Source organism: Euleptes europaea, chromosome 4, assembly GCF_029931775.1.
Source record: "Euleptes europaea isolate rEulEur1 chromosome 4, rEulEur1.hap1, whole genome shotgun sequence".
NCBI lineage: Eukaryota > Metazoa > Chordata > Lepidosauria > Squamata > Sphaerodactylidae > Euleptes > Euleptes europaea.
In genome coordinates this window covers 16043718-16071592 of record NC_079315.1, presented here as the reverse complement: position 1 = coordinate 16071592, position 27875 = coordinate 16043718, and the positions used below count along the sequence as shown (strand labels likewise).

Genomic DNA, 27875 nt, shown 5'->3' with positions numbered 1-27875 from the left:
TGGCATCCAGCCCACAGAACACCATTAGCTATACCCGGAAAGAACATTGGTGGGTACAATTGCACATAGTGTACAATTGCTTCTGAGGAGCTGAAAAGCAATCCAGTGTACCTCCGTTCAGTGCTCAAGGGTACCATAGTTTAACATGAACAAAACAACAGCCGCCTTTCTGTTCTGAGAGGATAAACGTCTGAAGAGGGGCAAAGAGGAAGAAGCTACCCCTCCTCTTCGTCCTCGCTCACAGCACCATCCAGGTGACTGGCCACGTGTTCGGCCTGTTCCCTCACGTACTGGTCTTTTATCCTCTCCAATTCTCTCAGCTCGGCCTCCAATTTCAACCTGTGCGCTCCGCGCCGGTTTTGCAGCAGCTTCATGGGAAACGGATTCATGTCACTGAAGGCAATGTTCATCAGCTTCCTGGAAAAGGACGAACTACGTGAAAGCCGGGCAAAAACACAAGCCGAGAGCCCAGACTCAATGTATCTCCTGGATAGGTCTGTGGAAGTTTCCTCAGGCTCTCTCTATTCCCTCAGAAGACTGGGGTGGCTCTCAGAAATGGGGCAGCTTTTCAAAAACCCAACACATGAACTCATGAAGCTGCCTTATACTGAATCAGACCAAGGGTCCATCAAAGTCAGTATCGTTTGCTCAGACCGGCAGCGGCTCTCCAGGGTCTCAGGTCTTTCGCATCACCTACTTGCCCAGTCCCTTTAATTGGAGATACTGGGGATTGATCCTGGGACCTTCTGCATGCCAAGCAGATGCTCTACCATTGAGCCACAGCCTGTCCCCGTGCGGGGACTGTGGGGGGGGGGAAGACTTGTGCAATTCTCTGCAGGCTCCCCTGCCCCGCCCTGCTTCCCCCCACTTCCTCCACGCTACAGTAGACGGAGCCCAACGCATTGAACAGGTGTCAATCGGCACGCCATGCGCGAGCAAGCCCCCTCCCCACCTCCTCTCGCAGCCCCACCCGGGACTGCAGCCGGATCTTGCACGTGCACGCCAGGATTAACCCCCCCTTTATTCTCTTGCTTTGCAGAACAACGCGCCCATCCACGCAACCCAACGTATGCAATACAAAGGATGCAATTTTGGGGTTATCATTACTATCATTATTTTTGCATTGTTGCAGAAATAACTGTAAGTCAAGCCTGCCACTGACCTGATTTGTTGGCCACAGGAAAGCCGCCCAGCAACAGCGAGGCAACCCCGCGACCCCCCGCACGCCCAGCGGGTGAATGGCTGGGGGCACGCATGTGCGCGTCTGGACGTTCCGAAGGGAGTGGCGGTGGAGAAAAAGCTGCCTGGGAAGCGGCGGCGGCGGCTCGCCTGTAAGCTGAGGCTCAAAGCTTTGGGGTTGTTCAGCATCAGAATCTTCAATCTCACTGTGTTCCTCAGGATTATTCCTCAGGAACCCCCACATCTTTAACCATGTTACTGGTCTGATTATTATTAGAAACAAGCTATTCAAAATGTACCCAGCTTGCTGGGGGTAAAGGGGAAGATGACCAGGGAAGGCACTGGCAAACCACCCTGTAAAAAACAAAGTCTACCTAGTAAACGTCAGGATATGACGTCACCCCACAGGTCAGCAATGACCCGGTGCTTGCACAGGGGACCTTTACCTTTTTATTCAAAATGTAATACCTTCAGGGAAATCTATCCAGGTGTCTTCTAAAGAACCCTTGTGTGTTTCTCAGGGATTCTGGGGCATGTTCTATGGCCAATGTATATTTAGTTCACAGTTCCTGCCCAACATATTAACTACTCTATACTCTTCATCTGATGCTGAGAAATTAATTTTTTTTAAATATCAGATGTGGATTCTTTTGTCTCCCGAAAAATGACGCTTTACGCTTTGGCGTCCAGGAAAATTAGGGCAAAGAAAGCCATTAAATGAACAGAAACTTTTTTTTGACGAAAAGACAGTTAGAGCCAAATTTTATCCTTCTTGTTTTATATATATTGTCTCAGTGAAAAACTGAACGTTGGGTGAAATTTGAGAATTTTATCATTTTCTGGATTTTATTAGTTTTATAATTTTTAACTTGTTTTATTATGTTTTAGATTGGAAAAGGCCTATGGCCATGTACAATAAACCTACTACTACGACTATTTGGTTCACAGAGAACTGACTAGGCCTGTGCATCCTCACCATCACGGTCTGTGACAGAAAAAGAGTGTGCCCTGAGATGCATAATGCTGCCTTCTGGCTGAACATTGCAGAAGATCATTATTGGTGAGCACACTTCAGAGAAGTGTGTCTGCCATTATTGATCGGCTCACTGAAGAACCCTTGAAGAGGTTCCGAGGAACCGCACTAACAGGCCCGGTTTGTGTAAGGGGAACTCATTTTAGTTAGTCCTGATCTACTTCTGCTCGGCCTGACTCCCTGGTTTCCAGTTTTCCTCAGAGAATGTGGTTTCCAGTCTGTGGTTTCATTACTGACCATCTGGATAGTCTTTGCATTTCTCCCATTCCCAGAACGACAAATTGGCTTTTCCCTGTATAAGTCTCTAACAGGCCAGTCTATCTGTCTGCCAGTCTCCACTCCATGCCTCAAACTCTTGACAAGGAAGAAGCCCCATCTTTGTTACCTGCTGTCACCTATCGTTTTGGTGAAAAACCGAAGGTATTGGTAAATTTCCAGGCTGTCTTGGATCCTCAGGATCGCGTCTTCGTTGTATTTAAAGATCGCCAGAGCATAACGGAATATCACCTATAGCAAAGGAGAACACGGCCAACAGTCAGAATTGACCGCATCCAATGTGGGAGGGTGGTAACCATGCCTTCATAGGCTATAATGATGGCGGCACTGAGAAAGGAAGATGCACATTCGATAAAACCATCCCAGGACCCAGGAGCATGGCCAAATTATCCATTGCTGCTGAAGCGTCTCTGCCTTGGGAGACCGACATAGTATGTGGATGGGATTTCACGGACGGAAAGGGTGCTTCCTACCTTTGTCCCTTCATACAGGAAGGCATCCCAGACCCTGAAGAGGATGTCACTGATAAGACTGTCTACAAAGACAACCAGGAACCAGTTGAACGTCACAAGGGCCAGGTCGATCCGGTGGTGCTCCAGGTGAGCTGTCAGCCTGGGAAGCTTCTCTGACAAAAAGTCTTTGAAGACCCTTTGGTCGACCTGAATTCAGGCAAAAAAAGAGAGCAATAATAATGAATATCCTTGTTTGCAAGGGGGTTTATCCCAGAGACAGTCTTAACCAATGGGCAACATGGGCAGCCGCCCCAGGCCCTGCAATAAGGGAGTCTCGACAGCTTACGACCCCTCCCACCCAATGGGGGAGGAGGAGGGGGAAGAGAAGAAGAAGAGTTGGTTTTTATATGCCAACTTTCTCTACCACTTAAGGAAGAATCAAACCGGTTTACAATCACCTTCCCTTCCCCTTCCCACAACAGACACCCCGAGGTAGGTGGGGCTGAGAGAGCTCTAAGAGAGCTGTGACTAGCCCAAGGTCACCCAGCAGGCTTCATGTGTAGGAGTGGGGATACAAACCCAGTTCACCAGATTAGCATCTGCCGCTCATGTGGAGGAGTGGGGAATCAAAGCCGGTTCTCCAGTCCACCGCTCCAAACCACCGCTCTTAACCACTATACCACACTGCAGGTCCTCACGCTGCTTGTACCTGCCCTGTCTGGGGCTCGAGCTGCTGGCTTCTGGCAGCAGCGGTGGCTCCTACATACCTTGCACAGGTGAAGGGCCAGCAAGGGGGCAAAGGAGGTGCCAGTGATTTGGGGGCCCCATCCTGGACTTTTGCCCAAGGACTCCATAATCACTAAGACCACCCCTGGTACAGCTACAGTTTTTCAGCATCCTTCAAATCGCAGGCATCAGTGCATTTGTATCTCCTGATCTAGTCAGCCCTCCCACTGACGGGCGAGCATACAACCATCAACTGGTACAGTTGATATACTGTTGTATACTGTTTGATAAACTGTTGTATACTGCCCTTTATACTGTTATTCGGGTCTCTACCGCTTCTCCCTCCTGCTAAAGCCCACTGAGCCCCCAGAAATTTTGTTGGGGGTGTGTGTGTCATTGGACCTGAATAACAGTATAAAGGGCAAGGTGTAGCGTGAGAGGGGAATCCGCATAATCGCTTCTCCCTCTTCTGGAATTGAAAATGCCATTTTATCTGGGGAGCTCCATGGTTGGATACATGCCACTGTGTTGAATGCTCTTTCAAAAGAAGGTTTTCTGATAACGTCCTTTTCAAAACGTATATTGTTTTACCCTTTTTTTTTTAACGCCCCATGATAGTCGGTCGGAAAAAAAATACATGAAATGCAATCCAGTTTTGTCCCACTAATTCCAGGAGGGCTGGATTTAATCGTACATTCAACATTTCTGATTCTAGGAGGGCTGGATTTATTCGTACATTCAACATTTCTATTGACAAAGAGCTTAAATCCTGTTTACAGAAAGTTACCGCATCAATCCAGCCAAAGAAACAATTAGAGGATTTTATCTAATACTAAAAGGAAATGAAGGGCATTGGAACGGCAGTCAAACGCATTCACAAGATTAAAATAGTGTGCAATTCCAGATATAAACAGATTAAAAAAAACTTCTCCCTCTCCCCTTAGATCTGTTAAATAAAAACCTTAAGGAAAAAAGGGTATGATTGAAAAGACACATGATACAGCAACCTCAGTACAGCTAAACAGATCTGGATCTGGTCGATGCCTGATCAGTACCTGAATCGAGTCCCACCAGGAACCTGGTTATACCAGGTTGATACTACCAGGTTGATACTAGCACACTCTGTACGGGAGACTAGTATAGCCCAGAGTAGAACAACTTGCAGGTATTCCACCTTAGTGGGCTTTCAAATTTGAAAATTGATATACACCCCTATAATTCTGTTCATATATTGTGATACATTTGTATATCATTTGTGTGTGCATTATATGGGATTTTATCTGACCACTGATGAAGGCCAGTTGGCCGAAACGTGTATGGTGTGTGGTTTATCAACCTTAATAGTTGCTATTGTGCTTTGTTTTATCAACTCACAGCAGATTTATGGCAACCCTGTGTGACTTTCAAGGCAAGAGACGAACAGAGGGGGTTTGCCATTGCCTGCCTCTGTGTACCAACCCTGGATTTCCTTGGTGGTCTCCCATCCAAGTACTAACCAAGACCAACCCTGCTTAGCTTCTGAGATCCAACAAGATCATGCTAGCTTGGGCCATCAAGATATCTGCCAAATAGGGAACACTACATTTGCCCAGAGTCTAACTATAGTTAAGTGATTGGGAGCACCCCATAGTCTTCCATACTCCTCCTCCTGTCCGATATGGGCATTCACACATGCACCTTTTTCAGTTTTGGAGCTAAACATGGTTACTGTTATGTTGGCACTGGTGTTTTCACCAAGCACACTTAGCCTAAACTACAATTTGTCAACTTGCTTCTAACCGTGGTTTCAACTACAGTTTGGTACTTGCCCCGGTTAATGGATATTGCTGATGGAGTTGCAACATTATCCAAACCTAGCTCCCAAACTTAAGGGGGAAGGATGAACGTCAGCACAGGAAGGAAGGAGCGTGCCAGCTCACAGCGTGGTCCTGACCATGGTAAGGACATCAGGAAGTTTGAGGTCTGAGCCGAGCAAAGTGTTCTGCACTGACTTCCTAAGCCTGTCCAGCGTTTTACCAAAAGTGACCCCCAACCTTCCTATTTAAAACTGACAACATAAGCAAGTTCTTTCAACCTCTTTGACAGCCAACGCTTTAAGGAATTATATTACAGAACTTGTTCAAGGGCTAGGTTTCCCCCCAACGGAAAACTAAGAAGGAACTGACACTGAGAATATTTCAGCATTTAGGAAATTAATAGATGACGGAACAACCACTCATCTTCCTTGTGTCAATTACTCAATTGCTCGTGCAACGGTCTGGAAAAAAAAAAACCTTGTCTACTGAGGTCTCAATCTAGCTAAAGTCAAACAGTCCCTATAGTTTCAGTGGGGCTTCAGTTAGTCGCAACTGCCTTTTAAGAATTACAACTATGGACAACGTGCTGCATTGTTGTTTCCAGACACAAATTAAATAGATGACTAACACTGCCATCCCCAGAATGTTTTCTTGAGCATAAACCCCACTGGAACGGACTTGAGAAGGGTTCCGTAGACTTGCTTTGGGCTGCGTTCTAAATTATTTTGTTGCTTTAACAACTAACCTTTTAGCCGGACCGTGGGCTCAAGTGTATCTTTAACCGCGCAATCCTAAACAGAATTACAATCTAGGGTTGCCAACTGCCAGGTAGTTACAATAATGAGGAACACCTGTGCCAAAGTTAACGTAGTTGAAGAAAATGGTAGCACGAGGGCTCAAGAGTATAACACCACACTGGGTAAAAAATGCAAAATAATGATGCAAACAATGAACATGCAAACTATACAAAAAATCATATAAGCACTTCTGAATGTGTAGACAATATTTATAGGCATAAAGTTAACAAGCATAATGATAAATGAAATGAAATGAAAAGCATTACATCATGCAGTAGAGCAAGCAAATCTGTGGCACAAATTAGTGCTCTAGACTAAATACAATCCACAACGAGTACAGGAATATCCAGTCCAAAACATAAGGTCAAACATCAATAGTCCAGAAGTAAGAGATAAGAAAATCCAAGAAGTGCAGCCAAGGAACCAAGATAAAAGGAGAACGCATGGCTAGTCGTAAATCACGTTTCAAGGCTTTCTTCAGCTCCAACGTTGTTAGCATTAATCAGCCCGTAGGCTAAAAGGAGGGTTCAAATGACCGTCAGCTAGGGAATGCATCTATGTGGAATTCAAAAGCGCATGTATCCTCATGGCCGCTTTGGCAATTGGACTCTATGGCATTGAAGTCCCTCCCCTCCCCAAACCCCGCCCTCCTCAGACTCCGCCCCCAAAACCTCCCACCGGTGGCAAAGAGGGACCTGGCAACCCTATTACAACCTTCTAAACCCATTTAAATCAACTTTTCATAAAAGCCCCGTAGCCTCTTCCTGCTGCCTTCTCTCCTTCCCACCCAGCAGCCAACCTAGGTTTATCTCCCCTTTATCTTCAGCTTTCCCTCCCTCACCCAGCAGCCTCTGCCTAGGAAAACCATGGCCCAGGCCCTCCCCCTGCCATTTACTCAGAGAAACTAGGGCTAGAAGATTGTGGTTGCCTAGCAACAGCCACTGAGTGAATCCATTTGTTAAAGCTACAGGTGCTTCTTTTATCATTTTGGGGTTTTAAAAAAACCCCAATGTATATCTTTTTAGATTTCAGATTTTTTTGCAAACCGGGGGCATTTTTCAGGTTTGTAGAAAGATCTATCTTGCCTGTTCACAGCTCCAATCACCGGATTTAAGTATCCTCAGATTTGGCTGACTTTGATATTAGACTCTCCAATCCAACAAGGCCAGAGGATGTGTCTGAAAAGGGTGATAAAGCCTGCTTGTTCCATTTTAGCAACATTCAGCCCATTGCTGCTAATCTTACCATGATTATATTTAAATACATTAGGGAACTTAATGTCTCCTCTATTCAGTGACTTGTACAATGTAGGGACAGAAACAGCAATTCCAGTCCATTTTCCATTTTTAACACATCATTTCACCATGTTTACAAAGTTATGCCTTTTTCACTTATTCTCCAATTAACAGCCTTCCTCAATTTGATCATCTCTTACACACTTATGAACGATTCTGTCTTTTACCTTCTTTGTATTATCTGCGCTTTTTAACATCTGCGATCACTGATTTTATATTGCGATTTATTTATTGTTTTGAGCGTGTCTTGGCATTGTTTGAACACCCACCAGAGCAGTGTGTGTCTTTAACAAATTAATCTATAAATGGGCACATATTTAACTTTCATGATTTGTGTGTGGGCTTTAAAAAATATGATTGAATTACTTGAATGTTTATGTCTTTCTGGAGAAAGGTCCAGGAAAATGTCTTTTAAGGGCAGAAGGACAGACACTGAGGCCATAGAGAAAAGAGAAAGAGCCCAGTAGCACCTCAAAGATATCTGAAGAAGGGAGCTGTGGCTCGCGAAAGCTCATAGATGTTCTTTACATCACCTATCACCTGATCTTTTCAACTGGAAATGCTGAACCATGGGACCTTCTGCATGCCACACAGATGCTCTACTGCTGAGCTACGGCCCCCTCCCCTCACTTTTCTCCCCTATGAGGACACAAAGCAGCTTACCACATCATTCTCACCTCCCTTTTATCCTCACAACAACCCTGCTAGGTTGGTTAGGCTGAGAAAGAGTGACTGGCCCAAGGTAACCCAGCAAGTTTGTGTGACAGACTGCGGACTTGAAACCTGGTCTCCCAACACTCTTAACAACTATATTGGCTGATACCTCACACTGCACCGAATGCAGTTAGTAGAGCCACAGAAATCCTTTCAACCTGTGCCAGATTCTTCCCTCATACTTGTCTCTTTTAGATTCTGAGTTTGTGTGCAGGACCAGGCTTTTTAAAAAACCCCGAAGTGCTTAGGTTTTTTTATTGAAGCACTGTCTTCATAAAAAGGTAAAGGTCCCTTGTGCAAGCAACAGGTCATTCCTGACCCATGGGGTGACGTCACATCCCGACATTTCCAAGGCAGACTTTGTGTACGGGGTGGTTTGCCAGTGCCTTCCCCAGTCATCTTCCCTTTACCCCCAGCAAGCTGGGTACTCATTTCACCGACCACGGAAGGATGGAAGGCTGAGTCAACCTTGAGCCAACTTTCTGTCGGGATCAAACTCTGGTCATGAGCAGAACTTGGACTGCAGTTCTACAGCTTACCACTCTGCGCCATGGGACTCCTCATAATGTTTTCATAATGATACTTTAATAAGTAAAGTAATAGCTTTATTTGCATTTAGCCATAGGCCATTACAAACATGTCCAGGATACCACGGATATGTAATAAAAGGAAGTACGAGGTTAATAAAATGCTGGATTAATAATACATATGACATACATAATAAAACTATGCTAAATTGATGCATACAGAGAAATAATAACTAAAAGTTGCAGTGGTGTCCCAAACGGCCAATGGGACCTAGCAACTATTAAAATCAGCTCGAAGGTTCAGCTCTCTTAGCAACCATATTGGACCTTATTTTCTTTGCCTCCAGAGCATACAGGGAAGTCCTATAAGAAACAAACCCATCAGTATCTTTTAACAAAAATACTAATTTCTCAGCACTAGGACAAGTGTTAAGGCCAGAAACCAACCCAGCAAGAAATTTAGCCCTGGGTTCCACATATAGAGGGCATTCAAATAAGTAGTGGTATAAGTCCTCCAGAGCAGATGTTCCACAGCTGCAAAAACATTTATCTTTTGGATACTTTAATAATATTCTAATTAAAGTTAATTATTTTTAAAAGAGACCATTGCTTTATGGCTATCCTATTGTCTGGCTTAGTTAGGTCTGCTGGATTTACCTGTGAGCCTATCAGCGTGTTGCTGTAGTAATCCAGAGGCATTAGGTTCTCGACAATGTGGACTAGGCACCAGAAAGCGTTCTCTTCCTCCTCTAGGACCAACAGGGCTACAGCTGCTAACCTAGGATGAATGAGACACTGCTATAAATAAGACATGTAATCCTACGGCTACAACTAGGGATTTTCACAACTGTGGGGCAGGAACTGGTGATCCTCTAGGATAGTCCCCTAAGGCCACAGGGAAAACAACACAGGGAAATGGTGAGGAGTCAGGGGTTTCTTTGAAACTCACAGGCCATTTATGCTCGAGTACTTGCTTTGGGAGAGAGCCCCACGGTGCAGAGTGCTAAGCTTCAGTACTGCAGTCAAAAGCTCTGCTCACGACCTGAGTTCGATCCCGATGGAAGTCGGTTTCAGGTAGCCGGCTCAAGGTTGACTCAGCCTTCCATCCTTCCGAAGTCGGTAAAATGAGTACCCAGCTTGCTGGGGGTAAAGTGTAGACGACTGGGGAAGGCACTGGCAAACCACCCCATAAACATAGTCTGCCTAGTAAACGTCAGGACGTGATGTCACCCCATGGGTCAGGAATGACCCGTTGCTTGCACAGGGGACTACCTTTACCTTTACCCTACTTGCCTCGGGATCCTTGCAGGACTGCATCGGGGCTTTGTTGGAGTTATATGGAATTTTCATACCTTCAGAAGTCACTTCGTCCCCATTGTGCACTTGACTCGTGTTTTAAGCAACCTGTTTTAGTGCGAATTTTAAGTTTTCCCCGATCCCAAAGCGAGGCAAATCGCCACCGTTTCCATGTATAGGTTTTAGTTTCGGGTTTCTCTCCCCATGCCTCCCCATGCCTCCCCATGTCTACTATTCTGCTTGTTCCTCCTTCATGCAATCCCTCTCCCTGGAAGCCATTTTTTTTAGTGAGTGGCGTGCGGGAAGGAGCTGTATAGGTAAAATGTGCTTGCCCAGCTTAAGCAGCGTTTGCCATGTGTCTGTGGACAGAGCTGCTTCCCCCCACCCCCAAACGCCGATCTACCCACTTTAAGAAGCATTTGCATATCTCTGGGCACAGAGCAGCTCCCCCCTCCCCACTTCGAAACACCCCCAAACGCTGACCTGGCCAGGTTTGTTTTTTTTTAATGCCCAGCACCACGGTGGGGCTTAGCAGGGCTGGTGACATGATTTTCCATGGGGGGGGGAAACAGCCAATGAAAGAGGGTCTGGGATAGTGTTGCCAGGTCTTGGCAACTGGCGGGAGGTTTTAGGGGCGGAGCCTAATGAGGGCGGGGTTTGGGGAGGGGAGGGGACTTCAATGCCATAGAGTCCAATTGCCAAAGCGGCCATTTCCTCTAGGTGAACTGATCACTATCAGCTGGAGATCAATTGTAATAGCAGGAGATCTCCAGCTAGTACCTGGAGGTTGGCAACTCTAGTCTGGGGGGGAGGGGCTCTGACGAGCTGCATTTTGCCATGACTTCTTCATTGCAGCAAATTACTCCTGAATGCCAGGATGTTTTGTGGGGCAAAATGTCCCGTGCAGAGGGGTTGGAAACCTTGCAGTAGAAAACTGTGCACCAAGAGAGCAGGAAACCAAGCGAAAAATTTCCCTGCATAAATGGCCACACTGTATGCAGAAGCTCAGGGGAAGCCCCGCTGTTCCATTCAGTATTTAACCTGAAAAGCTGTTTCCCCTCCAGCAGTGCAAACAGCCAGAGGGGAAACTTTTAAGAAGCCCCCGGCTCTGCAAATGGTTCTGTTTCTTGCGTTGATATAGCTTGGTTGGATTACAGCCGCAGAGGACAAATGCAGCAATGGAATTTTAATCCAGGAGGCATTTCAAGCATTCTCCATCCCAATGGCTCAGCTCAGACACACCATGAAAACATGGTTTGGTTTTAACCATGGTTACTGTATGCAACCAGGGTTTGGCAGAGTCATCCATATCCTGGCCGGCCTTGAAAAATAACGAATAATAAGGAAAAAAAGGAAAATCTCCTTTGTAGAGATGTGACTAGTATCCTGTTCTGCGCTGTAACAAGGGCTGAGGAACAATCCAGGGTTATGCCAGATTCCCATTTCCCCGCATCACACAAAACCATGGCTGAGACTAACTGTGGCTAAAAATCGACTTCAAACCCCGGTTCCGTAGCTGGGTTTCATGTCCCCCAACTAAACCATAAAGATAATTCACAGTGGGTAGCCGTGTTAGTCTGTTTGCAGTAGTCAAAAAGGTCAAGAGTCCAGTAGCAGCTTAAAGACTAACAAAAATATTTTCTGGTAGGGTATGAGCTTTCGTGAGCCACAGCTCACTTCTTTAGACACTTCTGAAGAAGTGAGCTGTGGCTCACGAAAGCTCATACCCTACCAGAAAATATTTTTGTTAGTCTTTAAGATGCTACTGGACTCTTGCCCTTTTTGACAACTAAACCATAGTTAGCAAAGTCACCTGCATTCAAACCCACTGACTGAAGCTAAGTTTAGCGAAACCATGGTTTTTGAATCACATCTGGACTGAGCCAGTGGTTGTAAGGTGACAGAACACAACCGCCCATAAAGAACAAGCTGAGGAGAATCGCAGGCCTCAATATAACAAAGAGGATTCAATGCTGTTGTGGGCCTTAAACTTGTAATCAGATGAGTGGCAATCCAACGGGTCCCTCTGCCTATAAGGTGCCAGGGTGGCATAGAAACTACAGAGCCTGGGCACTGCCCTCACAACCAGTTTAAACCCTTAGCACCCGACACCAGCATCAAGGGCAAGGGAAAAAGACATATTTTTTGTTAAAGACCAGGTTCATCTTTCCTCTCGAACTCTATGCAGCACCAAAATTAGTCACTTTTCCTTGGGAGCTGGGCCTACAATATTGACTGCCAATAGGGTTGCCAACCTCCAGGTACTAGCTGGAGATCTCCTGCTGTTACAACTGATCCCCAGCCGATAGAGATCAGCTCACCTGAAGAAAAAAGGCCACTTTGGCAATTGGACTCTATGGCATTGAAGTCCCTCAAAGCCGACAACTTTCTGTGCTTCAAAATGGCCGATGGGTGATAATGACCACAGTCCTCAACCCACTTACTAGGGAATAAATCCCTTAAACTCAGGGGAACTTGCTTCTGAATTAAAGTGCTTAGGACTGCACCAGATGTCATCAGCACAGAGACACTGAGCAGTGGAAAATTTGAAAGCTGCCATTTGGACTTTCGCCTCATCTTTATGGCAATGTCCTTCTCGTCTGGCATGGACTGATACACCATAGACTGCATCTGACTGGAAACCAAAAGTACTGATCAAACCCCATGGGGACTATGACCCCTTGAGAACAGGGCCACGTGTTCTCTTCTCATCCAAGGGCCAAGTCTCATACAAATCAAGGAACGGCCCTTGCATAAGAGTAGAGCCGATTATGCTTCTAGCGACGAATCACTCTGCTTGACAGATAGCCACGGCAAACTTTGGCCGACCATATTGTCATCAGGGAACTACCATTCTTGTCAGGATTTGCCACTCAGCTGAACCGCTGGAGCCAAACTGCTCTGCCTGCCCCTCAATGTCAAGTTGCACTCTTTAGGGCCACAACAGGGGTGATAAAACACGTCAGGTGAAAAAAAATCTCCCTAATCCATGCCCCTTCCAAATAAATATATTTTCCTACAATTAACGGGTGAATGGTTTTTCTTGAACAATTTAAAACTCCCCCTTCCGTGTGTGTTTTAATTTTTGGGTTTCATCAGTTGCACTGAAACAAGGACATTAAGCATGGAGTAGTTTGTCACTCATACCTCCTAGTTATTTTGCAGGGAGGGGGAATAAGGGTCTGGAATATCCTAAGGGAAATTAACATGGGGGCTCTTACAGACTCCAGATATTCCTGCACATTTGGACCCTTGTATTATAAGCAATCATCCTAAACACGATTTCATATTTTACATTGGAATCATTGTCAAACACATAATAGTTAATCAATAAGGTGCAATTTGCAAGCATTGAAGAGTTAAAAAATTGTACTAATAAGCCAGGACTCCTTACCTGTTCAATCCCTGGCAGTAGCCAATGGTGGGATTTTGTCGGGAGAACGCCAGTAAAACCCTTCGGAGTTTGGGAACAAGCTGGGAGGTAGGTGACGTAAAGTGTTTATTGTTGGTCAGCGTGCGGGGCAGATCCAGCTCGATCTGCCGGGAAGCCGGATGATCGGCAACCTCACATTGCTTGAGCAAGTTATTGTAGTGGCCAGGAGAACGGATATGTTGCACCCGGTGACTCACGATCCATCTCCAGACTCTCTGGCGGTGCTCTACCGGGACACCGCAGCGCAGCAGACTCTTTAACTCCGAGGAAGGAATCAGTTCCCCGAGGCTATTCCACCGCTCGGAAAGGGGTTTCTCCAGAGCATCCTGGTTCAGGAGGTGACTGGACTTGATCTCCAATGCCTGGATTTTTGCCAGCAGCTTCCAGTCTTCGGCTTCATAGTCGGGAACTGTCATAAACCCATAGTCATCGTATTGACTGGCCGGTGAGAAAAGCAGAAGGGGTGGGGGGATCAGATTACTATGACTATCGATTGATAATCATTTATTACCCAATTAAATTGAAAAAATACCCATCACACTAAGGCCTCAAAGTAGGTACCCTCTTGAGATATCATGCAGTTATACTTCCTTTAATAAATTACCGAAGTTACAAAAGCCATCACCTACTGTCAGAAACTGAGGTCACCTTTAATATCTTAAGAACATAAGAAAAACCCTGTGGATCAGCCCAAGGCCCATCAAGTCCAGCAGTCTGTTCACACAGTGGCCAACCAGATGCCTCTAGGAAGCCCACAAACAAGACGACTGCAGCAGCATTGTCCTGCCTATGTTCCACAGCACCTAATATAATAGGCATGCTACTCTGATCCTGGAGAGAATAGGTATGCATCATGACTAGTAGCCATTTTGACTAGTAGCCATGAATAGCCCTCTCCTCCATGAACAAGTCCACTCCCCTCTTAAAGCCTTCCAAGTTGGTAGCCATCACCACATTTTAGGGCAGGGAGTTCCACAATTTAAGTATGCATTGTGTAAAAAAATACTTCCTTTTATCTGTTTTTAATCTTTCACCCTCCAGCTTCAGCAGATGACCCCGCATTCTAGTACTATGAGAGAGGGAGAAATTCTTCTATTACACTAACATACCACTAGTGTAAAAAAAAAGTGTCTCCCTTGATTTGTAGCTCCTCTGATCAGAATTTTTCTTCACCAATTAAAATTGGCTCATTTAGTAAAACAGAACAAAAGTCCAGTGGCACCTTAAAGACGGACAATATTTATTTGAATAAGGTGCCACTGAACTTCTGTTCTGTTTCACTAAATGAATTTCTGCCCCACAGTGCAATCCTACATGGAGTCACTCCAGCCTAAGCCCTTCGAAATCGTAGGGCTGACACCATTAGAAGAGCGACTAAAAACAGCCACCCTCCATGATGTACAAAGACACGTGTTGGGCTCTTACTTGATTGGGCTCTGCTGGACAGGAACGGTGGCTTCCTCCTTCACGCCCCACTGCAGCGCCTCCTGGATGAGGCCCTTCACCATTTCCGCATGGTCGCTGGCCAAGTCCGGCAGTCCTTGCAGCTTCCGCAACATCATCAGGTATTTGCTCTCCATCTGGCAGTTGTGGGCTTGCAAGCGAGCACACTGTGACAGAAAGAGGGGATTGCTGCCGTCAGAGCCGATCAGGACGTTTGCTGCCTCAAGAGCAGTAACGCATAAGGCAGGCAATAGTCTGTGGGCAATTTTGAACCTCCTCTCGAGCGTCCTGCTTGCGAGGAGGAAAGGGGTACAGCCAGTGTGGTGGAGTGGTTAAGAGGGGTGGTTTGGAGCGGTGGAGTCTGATCTGGAGAACCGGGTTTGATTCCCGTCTCTTCCACATGAGCGGTGGAGGCTAAGCTGGTGAACTGGATTTGTTTCCCCACTCCTACGCACGAAGCCAGCTGGGTGACCTTGGGCAAGTTACAGCTCTCTTAGAGTACTCTCAGCCCCACCTACCTCACAGGGTGTCCGTTGTGGGGAGCGGAAGTCGATTGCAAGCCGGTTTGATTCTCTAAGTGGTAGAGAAAGTCGGCATATAAAAACCAACTCTTCTTCTTCTTCTTGGCCCTCTGGCTAGTGAGTGGGAGCAGACCGTCTAAATCAGGGGTGTCGAACTCGATTGTTACGAGGGCTGGGATATGACAGAAATGCCACTTGGATGGGCCATGCCTCGACAGCCCAGATCGAGAGTGGGGTGGTGGTGGCTGCCTCGGCTGGCTCGTGGGCTGGATAAGAGCTCTCAAGGGCGGCCCACAGACGACACCCCAGGTCTAAATTCTCAGGCTTAAAGGGAGATCAATGGGCTTTTTATAAAAGTCCGTTTTTCCACTTTTGGCAAAGTTACTCAATTTTACCCACCTATTTCCAAAATGTGCCCACTGTGGGATCCATAGCAATGAAGACAATGCCATCAAACATCATTAGGAGTCACTAGGGTTGCCAACTTCCAGGTACTAGCTGGAGATCTCCTGCTATTACAACTGATCTCCAGCCAATAGTGATCAGTTCACCTGGATAAAATGGCCGCTTTGGCAATTGGACTCTATGGCATTGAAGTCCCTCCCCAAACCCCACCCACCTCAGGCTCCACCCCAAAAACCTCTCGCTGGTAGCGAAGAGGGACCTGACAACCCTAGGAGTCACCCACTTTGGCCCCCATAATGTGAACCTAATGTGCTGCACCCTACTTTTCTCTGGTGGAATTAATGGCAGCCAGCCATTCACTAACATAGGGGTCAAGGGGTAATCCCAAGAGGTACCAAAGATGAAAACATGAATACATGCAGTTGCCTTATCCTGAATCAAACAATTGGTGCATCAAGGCCAGTATTGTCTACTCAGACTGGCAGTGGTTTTCCTGGGTCTAAGGACAGAGGTCCTACACATCACCTACTACTTCATCCTTGTAACTGGAGATGCCAGAGATTGAACCTGGGACCTTCTGCATGCCAAGAGGATGCCCTACACTGGGCAATGCTTTATGAGCTGAGGAAAAACTCTGTTCTGGAAATCTGGGTCGTTTATGCATGGGAGTTTTACGTGAAGTTCGTTGCTTGCTAGACCCACACCTTCCTGTTGCAAATCTATGCACCAGCAGGCTCCAAGCTCAAATCAAGAAGCATTGGAGTCCCCACCCCATGAAATGCTGCTTTGTAGTTGACTGTAGTGCTTACTGTGAGAGAAAAGCCCCCCCGCCCTTGCATAAACCCAAGTGCCATGAAAAAAAGCATTTAAAAAACAGGAGTTCTCTAAAAGGAACCGGGGGGGGGGGAGAAACCCAAGCCTCGTTTTTTAAATTCTTTCTTCTGCTCAGAAAGAACTCCCAGGAAGCAGGCAGCATTTGAATCGCCGTCCTTTGACACGTTGCTTTGTAACTGGCTGTCGTGCTTTCTGTGAGAGAACTGTCACTCCCTCAAGCTTCCATGTCCCGTGCTTTGCCTTATGCATGGGGATTTCACCCAGGCTGATTTCAGGAGAGATCGAAGAATCGAATTATTAGAGGAACAGGAAGACCCAGGATTAGTGAGGGCTGGCCACGAGGTCATCTCTAATGGATGGAAAACTCATGCAAAACTCCAAGGAACAACCAAGACATACCAGGGGCAAACATGAGTGATAGTACCCATGCATAAATGACCTTGGTGAACCCAGTATTATTTTGAAAATTTTATTAAGGTATTTATACCCCAATGGGGATTCAATGGGTGACCTTGGGCTAGTCACAGCTCTTAGAGCTCTCTCAGCCCCACCTACCTGACAGGGTGTCTGTTGTGGGGAGGGAAAGAGAAGGCGATTGTAAGCCAGTTTATTCTTCCTTAAGTGGTAGAGAAAGTCAGCATATAAAAACCAACTCTTCTTCAAAGCGGGATACGACACTCTCCCATTTTCATCCTCAGAACAATAAACCCTGTGAGGTAGATGAAAGCGAAGGAGAGTGACAGGCGCAAGGTCACCCAGTGAGTCTCCGTGGCAGAGTGGGGACTCAAACCTGGGTCTCCCAGATCCTAGTCGGACACTCCAACCGCTACACCATCCTGGTGTAGCCCGCTCCTATGTGGGTAGACCATTGTTAGGTTTTATTTCTTGATCACAGTGAAGTGTGACAGAATGTTAGGAAAGGGAAAGGGAATGTAGGGAGCTTGCATTTTAGAGAGAGACAAGAATCTTTCTACAAACCCAAAATTACAGAGAAAAGGGCGTGGCCAAAGATGCTGGCTCTCCAAAGAGCATGTAACGTGATTCCTTACTTTCATCAGGAGGATCTTCTCCCTCTGTGCCACCGTGCTCCAGATTTTAGTAACCTGGTGGATTTCAGAATTCAAGAACTGGTTCTGAGTTTTATACGCTTCTAGATCATCCTGGCAAAAAGAAGAAGAAGAAAACCATTCAAAACAAACTGTCAGCACAACTATATAATTCATTAGCTGTGGGGGAGAGGGGGGTTACAACAAGAAGCCCTTGTTCTCATTGCCTGCTTGTAGAAGGATACAAATGCAACAGTCACATAGATAACACCCAACTGTGAGTCATTTTTCTGGTTAACTTTTGTCAGGCGATCTTTTGTTTCAAGGTGCTATGTTAGGAGCTAGAGAATGAAATTCTCGAAACTAAACATTGCCACATGGAAGGCTCAAAAGGGAATATGGATGCTCTTCGGGGCCTAAGTAGAAGGCAGCATCCCTCTGCTTAGTTCTGGCATGGAAAGGGACCTATAAGTAGGGTTGCCAACCTCCAGGTACTAGCTGGAGATCTCCTGCTATTAAACTGATCTCCAGCCAATGCAGATCAGTTCCCCTGGAGAAAATGGCCGCTTTGGCCATTGGACTCTATGGCATTGAAGTCCCTCCCCTCCCCAAACCCCGCCCTCCTCAGGCTCCGACCCAAAAACCTCCCGCTGGTGGTGAAGAGGGACCTGGCAACCCTACCTATAAAACAACCCCACCTCCTGGCAGTGGTTATTTATTTTATTTACTTCATTTATAGAGTCCCGTGGCACAGAGTGGAAGGTGCAGTATTGCAGTCAAAAGTTCTGCTCACAACCTGAGTTCAATCCCGACGGAAGTCGGTTTCAGGTAACCGGCTCAAGGTTGACTCAGCCTCCCATCCTTCCGAGGTCGGTCAAATGAGTACCCAGCTTGCTTGGGGTAAAGTGTAGATGACTGGGGAATGGCAAACCACCCCGTAAAGATAGTCTGCCTAGTAAATGTCAGGATATGACGTCATCACATGGGTCAGTAATGACCCGGTGCTTGCACAGGGGACTACCTTTACCTTTTTACCTACTTCATTTTATGCCACACTTTTCTTTCCAACAGGAATCCAAAGTGGCTTACAACGCTCTCCCCTCCTCCATTTTATCTTCACAACAACCATGTGAGGTAGGTTACACTGAGAGAGAGTGTCTGGCCCAAGGTCCCCCAGGGAGCTTTCACGGCAGAGTTGGGATTTGAATCTCATTCCCCCAGATCCTTGTCCACCACATTAAGTATTACGCCATGCTGGCTCTCACGTGACCAGACTAGTTGTTTGGTCTCTAGCAGCTATGAAGGCTTCGTTCTCATGAAGCTGATGAACCCAAATGTGGGCAAAAGGCACACCAGATTGCAGTTGGGGGTTCATATGCTTACATGGGGGAAAAACCTGCTCATGTAAAAATGCCAAGGAGAAAGCTGGGATATGACCCTTTTCAACATGCCAGGTTTCTTTGTGGAGGATTGGGGGGGGGGGGTCAGAGCATTTAATCATGCAAACCACACCTACAATTTGGAGGGGTAAAGTGCAGACACAGGTGGGCTATCTCAGAGAAAAATAAGCCCAAGACATACCTCCAGGCAACCATGAGAGAAGCCTTCACATTTTTAGGCAGGTGTGTCTGATTCAGGTATTTATAGGTAACTTATGCATGGGTACTTTCACTCACATTCACCCCTGGTCTGTCTCGGTTGTTCCTTAGAGTTATGCATGAGTTTTCCCTCCATTAGAGATGACCTCGCGGCCAGCCCTTGCAAATCCTGGGACTTCTTGTCCCTCGACCCAATTCTTCCATCCCCCCTGAGCTCAGCCTGGGTGAAATCCACATGCATAAGGCAAAGTGCGGGACACAGAAGCTTGGTTTCTCTCAAAGAAAGCACTACAGCCAATTACAAAGTACTGTATCAAGGGGCGGGGATTCAAATGCTTCCTGCTTCCTGGGAGTTCTTTCTGAGCAGAAAAAAGGATTTTAAAAATGAGGCTTGGGCTTCTTCCCCACCCCCTTCCTTTCAGATTGCTTCGTTTTTTGTTTTTGTTCTTAAAATGCTTTTTTATATGGCAATTGGGTTTGGGGGGGATTTTCTCTCACAGTACGCACTGCAAAGTAAGCCAATTACAAAGAAGCATTTAAAGGGTCGGGGACTTGATTTGAGCTTGGAGCCTACTGCTGCATAGATTCCCAACAGGAAAGGGTGGGTCCAGCGAGCAACGAAACTCAGGAAAAAATCCCACGCATAAACGACCACAGGCAGGTGAACTGGTGATTTTCTTTGTTCTTGTGTTAACTACTCATTTATTTGTATTTATTTCTAAGACTAACTGTGCAATCCTATGCAGAGTTACTCCATTTTAAGCTCACTGATTTCAATGGGCTCAGGCCACAATACCTCTGCATAGAGTTGTACAGCGGAATATAGTGACTCACCTCAAAGGTCTAGGGAGCATACACAGTGTTTTAACTTGTTCCTGCAACCAGGAGGGTAGTGAAATAAAGCAGGCTAAGCTTTCAACTTCAGGAGCTTGGAGAAGGGGAGTTGGGAGCTGGAATGGATGCATCAGACAAAATGGAAAGCACAAAACTAAGGGCCAACATACACCCGAGGTGAAACTGGGAGAGTGTGGAGACAAAGGTTGTTTATGCATGGGAGTTTTACCTGAGGTTCATTGCTCGCTGGACCCACCCTTTCCTGTTGGGAGTCTATGCACCAGCGGTTTCCAAGCTCAAATCAGGAAGTATTTGAATCCCCACCCCTTGAAATGCTGCTTCGTAGCTGGCTTTACTGCACGTTCCCTCCCCCCAAACCCAATTGCCACATAAAAAAGCATTTTAAGAACATAAAACAAAAACCGGAACAAACTGAAAAGAGGGGGGACGGGGAGAAATCCAAGCCTCGGTTTTAAAAATCCTTTCTTCTGCTCAGAAAGAGCTCCCAGGAAGCAGGAAGTATTTGAATCCCCACCTCTGGACATGCTGCTTTGTAATTGCCTGTGAGCGAAACTAAGCTCATGTGTCCTGCACTTTGCCTTATGCACAGAGATTTCAGCCGGGCTGAGCTCAGGGAAGGGAAGAATCAGGTTAACAGAGGAACGGGAAGTCCTGGGATTTGTGAGAGCTGGCAGCGAGGTCATCTCTAATGGAGGGAAAACTCATGCGTAACTCCAAGGAACAACCGAGACAGACAGTGGGTGAACGTGAGTGAAAGTACCCAGACATAAACGACCAAAGTGGCCGGATGACACTGCGCCCCACCGTCTGGCTGAGCTCGCTCCTGGCTTTGCCTCAAGTGTACCTTCAAATGTTCAATCTCTTCCTGCTGCTTGTACAAGGTCTCTGCGGCAATGGAATCTGCCTCCCCAGGAGAGTCCAACATTTCCCTGCTGAGCTGCTCCGTCAGCTTCAGGACGACTTGCTGCTTGGCCTGATTCTTCTCCATCAGGAGCTGCACGTGGGCCTCCAGTTCCTCGACGTGCTCTTCCTTCAAAGCGAGCCGGTTCTCCAGGTCCTTCCCCTCCACCTCCAGCGCTTCGACCCGCTTGTTCAGCTCTGCAATCTGCCTGACTTTGTGCCGCACCAGCTCCAGCCTGTCTGTCTCAGTGGCAGCCAGGTACCGGCAGGACTCCCGTTTCTCTTGCTGTGCTGCCTCCAGAGCTTTGTGGAGAAGTTTAACCAGTTCCTGAGGAAGAAAACACAAAGCCAAAAAAAAAAAAAAATCCCCTCACAACTTTGCAGTTCATTATTTCTAGATGTCCTGTTTTTGCGCTGACAGAAGAGTTCTGTGTATATAAAATGGCATCTTTATTTTTATGTAGTACATTTTTTATCCTGCTCTTCTACCAAGGGTGCGCAAAGTGGTGTACATTGTTCTCCTCTATTTTATCCTCACAACAGCCCCAAACCAAAAAAAATCCACTCACAACTTTGCAGTTGTAGGCTGCATCCAGACATCATGATAAACTATGGTTTATTAAACGGTGGTTTGTACAGCAAACTCTGGTTAGTCAATCAGATGGAAGTAACTATTCTATGACAGATTTTTCCTGGGTACATCTCCATGGTCTGATCAGGACTGTGGCAGGCAGGGAGAGGGAGCTTAACCTCCCCCTCCCATGTTTCCCTGATCTAAAACAGTCCCAGAAAGCAGGGAATTGCTCTACTTCAGGTTGGGAAAACAGTGTCAAGAGGAAGGTCCATAGTGGAAATGGACACACACACACACACACAGTGCACCCAGGAAGCTTCCAGAACATATCTATGAACGTATCTATTGTGTCACTACTTAAAGCCCATATCTATGTGTTAAAAAACTGTGGAACAAGCCCTACTAAATATGGATTTCTATGTCAGGTTTACCTTCTGGGATTTAACTTCTTCTGTGAGGACTAAAGCTTGATGCTTTAAGGAGGCTACTTTCTCCTGTCCTGTCCCTTCTGCAAAGCGAGAGAAAGCACCGTTTCCTTTTTTGGTTTTTCGAGTCACGGCAGGCTTGGTCTTCATCCTTGTATTTTCTTGGGTTTCTGGACTGGCTGAGGAGGAAACAAACAGGGTTAAAGGACGGCATGTTCCCGTTTACCAGGGAAGATATCAGACTGGTTTAAGATCAATTTGGGATCGATACTGAGGAAATGGGAGGTGCACACTACCTCCTCTAGATTTAACAGATTCATATTTAAATGCTTAAATTTTTTGATCAATGAGATTTGGTGGTGGAAAAGTGCTGTTAAGTCGCAGCTGACTTACTGCAACCCCATAGGCTTTTCAAGGCAAGAGACAAACAGAGGTGGTTTGCCATTGCCTGGTTCTGCGTAGCAACCCTGGACTTCCTTGGTGGACTCCTTTCTAAGTACTAACCAGGGCCAACCCTGCTTAGTTTCCAAGATCTGACAAGATGTAGCTAGCCTGGGCCATCCAGATCAGGACTCAGTGAGATTTGCACCCCAATAGATTATTCCAAAGACTCGATTTCAACGAGAGTTACTTTTAGGTAGATCTGCTTAGAACAGAATAGTTTTTCACCCTAACCATTCTTCATTGGCTCAGCCCAGCTCACCACAGTGATGTTTCTCGTACCTCATGGCCCTGGTACAGGTGCTAAAAATGTTCACTGGGCACAACTCAATGTTGTACTCTTTATACGGGAATGAAATGTGCAAAAAAGAGAGAGAGAGAGAGAGCACCTGTTTTCTCAGCTTCTGCTTCCACATGCTCTTCCTCAGCTAGGATTTCGAAATTTTCTTGGGTCTCCTCGGAATTAAACATACCACCACAGTCTCCTCGGTTTGGCCGGCTGCCACAAAGATTATGCACGGTGTTCCTGAGATCACAAAAACATCAGGAAAGGGTCAGGAAGGAGCTGTAATAACAATTGAAACAGAGGCCTAATTTTCACTGAAGAGGAAAATATGTCATTGGGCTACGTCATGTCAGATGGGGACTGAATATGCCTCCAAAAAAAATAAATAAATCCTTGCACAAGGAAATCCAGATGCCAAGGAGAAAGGTTCTAGCCTAATCTTCCTGACATGCTTATTTTCTATGTGAAATGGTGTGTGTGTGTGTGGGGGGGGTTAATTTCTGCTATTGGATACCTTTATCTTTTAATTTCACCATGCATAACAATCCTTTCCACATATCAAGCATATGCACCACACCCAAAAAGATCAGGCCGATGAAGTTATAGGCACCTGTGGAATTTTGAGAACGATTAGTGGAAACAGTCAAATGTCTGCCATAGGGGAATGGGACCAGTTACATAACAGCTGTCAAAGAGGCTGGGCACAATCACAAAGGCTGAAAGGTTCACAAAATGTTAGGAAGTCCCAAGCCAAGCATGCTCCTATGATAGAGGCAACTTTTTCTGAATGGGTTAAATCGCCCGGTCTCTTATAAAGTACTTCCTGAGCCAGTGAGGTGGAGGAAAACCAGGCTCTTTGCTTCGGAGATAAGATGCTTTGGGGAAGAAACAAGTGGATTCCAGGAAACATGTTGGGGAATCACTCGTCTACTTAATGCATCTGACAAACTAAACTCTTGCCTTTAAAAACTCCTGGCGATATACACTGGTAGATCTTCAAGGTGCCGCAAGGCTCTCTGTTGTTACTGGCAAAACAAACTAGCCCCTTTTCTAGAATTTCAGTAAATGGAACCACTTACTGTATTTCAATCCACGGGTGCTTGAGGGAGATGTTCTGAAAGGATACGGAGGGCTGGGGAGCAAGCTGGAAAGCTGTCTTTATGCCAACCGCATCAGTGGGAGTTTTCACAGGGGGCAAAAAATCGTGTTCCGCCTCAGCTAAAAAGACAGATAAGAGAAAGAGCTACAAAATACTTGATGGAGTTAAGGAAGGCTGCAGCCGAAAGGCCACGGAGAACAAAAATATGCAACCGGTGCGTTCTTTTGGCTTCTTGTTATGCAAACGACAGGACAAATGCTCCATCAAACAAAATGCAAATCTCTGTTTTGGTCTGCCTTACTATTACTGCCCAGCTTCAAGTTAGTAAGGCCATTTATTCATGGAAGGTTTTGCATGGGATTTGCCACTCTTTAGATAAACTTTTTCCCCATCCATATTCTCAAAACAACAATAAGCCGCCATGCAGAGTTTTGAGAATTCAGATGGGGAAAATGTGCATCTATAGAGTGACAAATCCAATGCAAAACCTTCCGAGAGCCAGCGTGGTGTAATGACTTGAGGGTCAGACTAGGATCTGGGAGACCCAGGATCAAATCCCCACTCTGCTGTGGAAGCTTGCTGGGGGATAGGGTTGCCAGGTGCCCGCTGGTGGCGGGCAAACCCCCGGCAATTAACCCCTCTGCCTGCCGACCACCTAAGGGTTGGTGGGCAAATGTGCTTGCGCGCGTGCATACCGTGCGCGTCACTTCCGGTTTAGAACCGGAAGTTCTGCCTCGCGAGGAGCCTTATTCCTCTTAGGTTGAGTGGTAAGGGGCGCTTTACCACTCAAACTAAGAGGTAAAGGCCCTTTGTGAGGCAGCACTTCTGGTTCTAAACCGTAAGTGACGTGCGTGCATCGGTGCGCGCACATACACACTTACACACAAAAGCCTCCTGCCGGAGGAGAAGAGGGACCTGGCAACCCTACTGGGGAACCTTGGCCAGTCAGACGCTCTCAGCCTAGCCTACCTTACAGGGTTGATGTGAGGATAAAATGGCGAAGGAGGGGATAATGTAAGCCACTTTGTTTTTCCACTGCGGAGAAAGGTGGGGTGTAACTGAAGTAAATGGATAAATAATTTTTGAGTTAAAAACCTCTGGCATCCTGGCAAACAGATGCTTGAGGGTTTAGTCTTTGGCAGATCCTAATAACTGCTGGCTTTTATATTTTCAGAGGGAACAGAACCATTCCCCCACAACAGAAAATATTTTTGGTAATGGGTGTTACCTTAATCAACAAGTCTGCACAATACCGCCTCCATTTCATTTTAAAACTGCTATGAACGACAGATTTGGGCTTTTTCATTATGCCCAGTGAGATTTTTCTCTAACCGCTCCCATTTTTTTCTGCTTAATATCCACCACTTGGAGGAGATCTTTAACTAAACATTGTGATCTCGAGATTCGCTGATGACAATCCAACCTCCTGTTTGGGGGGCAAAAGTCTAATGCAGTTATATAGCTGTTACTTACAGTAGCTGAACTGGGCTTCATTCACCGCATCCTCTACCAAACTCCAAGGCTGGTTATTACAAAACTCCCAACGCTTGATCTGTAACTGCTGCAACCAGTACATCATGGCTTGTTTACTGATAGCCTGTAGTTAAAATTTTAAAACAATATAAAAGAGGTCAGATCATGATCTTTGTCATTCAGGTTTCACCTGTAGATACCACTCAATTCTGCCATGGATGGAGTCTGGTAGCAAAGAGAACCTCGCTGGAAGAGATCTGTTAAGCAAGTAATGGGATTTCCTGATCTCGTGCCTCTCATGATGGGTCAGGAAGAAGAAGGAATTCAGGATACTGACTTCTGACTTCCTCAAAAAGCAGAAGGCTGCCCTCATGATAAACAGCAGTTTTCTGAAGACGAAACAACCCTTCATCTGAATGAATCAGAGCATTTTGTAAGGGGAAACAAAAAAATTGTGCCGATAACATGATCAAGCCATTCTGCGTCCCTGATCTTTGCCAATAAACTGGAAAAAAACAGAAGTATCCAAATGATCCGTGTTCCAACTTGGCCCTGTGTTAGTGACAAATAAATTGATTGGTTTACTTCCTTTATAGACAGCTGTCAAGACCCGAGGCAAATTACAGAATTAGAAAAACAGTGCAATATAACCAGCCTAGCATATACAATACTCAATGTAAAAAAACCTGCCTATGTTTTTCCCACAGACATTAAAACCACAACACTATCTCCTAAACAGTACCATTTCCCTATAACCCTGTTCCCCTTTATAAAAATACTAAGATTTATTAATCTTTTTTTTTTGCCTGCTGAAATTTTCCAGCTACAAACTGTGGAAGATCTAAGGGGAGAATACTGGACTCCAGCTAACTAGAAACCCAGCTCTAAGTGGATATAGCTAAGTAAACCACCCCAGGGGAATCCAGACTTTTTAATGCTTTCCTGGCAGTGATGTTAACAAGGCTAAAACAAGCATTCAATGAACATCCAGTCATTGAAACAGATTTAGTTCTTTTATAAATATCCCCACAACTTTCATCACACCTACCAACAGCTTTAGGAGTGCGGGGAGTCATTCCGGAGCACATCCCTAGTTCACGTCAGGTGCCAAAAGGACAGGATTTGGTTGGTGTAGTGGTTAAGAGCGACAGACTCTAATCTGGAGAACCAGGTTTGATTCCCCACTCCTCCACATGAGTGGCGGACTCTAATCTGGTGAGCCTGGTTAGTTTCCCCTCTCCTGCATGTGAAGCCAGCTGGGTGACCTTGGGCTTGTCACAGTTCGCTCCGAACTCTCTCAGCCCCACCTACCTCACAGGGCGTCTGTTGTGGGGAGCGGAAGGGAAGGCGATTGTAAGCTGGTTTGATTCTCCTTAAAAGGTAGAGAAAGTTGGCACTTAAAACCAACTTCTTCGTATGAGTTTCCCCTTGGCATCTGACTAGCCATCGACAACAATACCTGGTACTCAATTCCCCGGTTCCACCCCCCAGCCTAACATGTATTTCACATACCTTAAGGATAAATTCTTTGCTGGGAGTCCTGATTTCAAAAACTCCTTCATCTGCTCCCGCCTTGATATCGAAGCTAGCGCTGGAGACATCGATGCTTCCCAAAGGGTTGACGTCTTGGGCAGTCCGGTAGTAAAGCAAATGGCATTTGCTCTCCTCGTAAAAGAACCAACGAGATTTCCAAGTCTTGATTGGCGCTTTCCCGGAACATTTGTGTAAATATCCACAGAGTTTCTTTGTGGGAGCCTCTTTGACAGGTTTCAGGTACGCATTTTCCAAACCTTCGTGGACGGAAGGCAAAACAGCTTCTTCAGCAGCACAGTTCTTCCCGCTTCCAGCGTCTGCTGCCTTTTCCGTGTCTAATGTCCTTGAAGTTGCGGACACAGGGGAATCTCGACTTCCGGATTCTGGTTCCATATTCTCCCACAGGGCAGATTTCTTGTTACTGGAATGCAAATGGCAAAAAAAGGAAGAAAAAAATATTAAGTTTCATGGAAAAACTCCAACCAGCGTGGTGTAGTGGTTAAGAGCGGTGATTTGGAGCGGTGGAGTCTAATCGAGTTTGAGTCCCCACTCCTCCACATGAGCGGCGGAGGCTAATCTGGGGAACTGGATTGGTTTCCCCACTCCTACACATGAAGCCAGCAGGGTGACCTTGGGCTAGTCACTCTCCCTCAGCCCCACCTACCTCACAGGGTGTCTGTTGTGGAGAGGGGAAGCGAAGGTGATTGTAAGCCGGTTTGAGTCTCTCTTAAGGGGTAGAGAAAGTTGGCATATAAAAACCAACTCTTCTTCTTCTATGTAAAACGTCAGTCAAGGCAAATGAGCCCTGCAAAGAAAGGTGGCAAACCTGATTCATGGAACTGGTTGGTGTATGAGCTGGCTGATAAACACCCATGTGTGGACTCCATTAGCAGTATTGCCTACGTGCTGGGTTCAAAC

General features: G+C 46.1%; 1 protein-coding gene across 1 annotated transcript; it reads right to left on the bottom strand.

The window, feature by feature from the left end:
• Positions 1-215: 215 nt before the first annotated feature.
• Positions 216-26973, bottom strand: TBC1D2 (TBC1 domain family member 2). Its single transcript, XM_056848934.1, has 13 exons — positions 26937-26973; positions 25425-25548; positions 23932-24070; positions 22956-23092; positions 22132-22304; positions 21071-21454; positions 17777-17887; positions 14950-15134; positions 13486-13962; positions 9453-9573; positions 2962-3147; positions 2598-2719; positions 216-417 (listed from the first exon to the last, which is right to left on the bottom strand). Exons 2-13 carry the CDS (start codon positions 25528-25530, stop codon positions 216-218), a joined length of 2343 nt encoding a protein of 780 aa, XP_056704912.1. The 5' UTR covers positions 25531-25548; positions 26937-26973.
• Between the last annotated feature and the right edge of the window lie 902 nt (positions 26974-27875).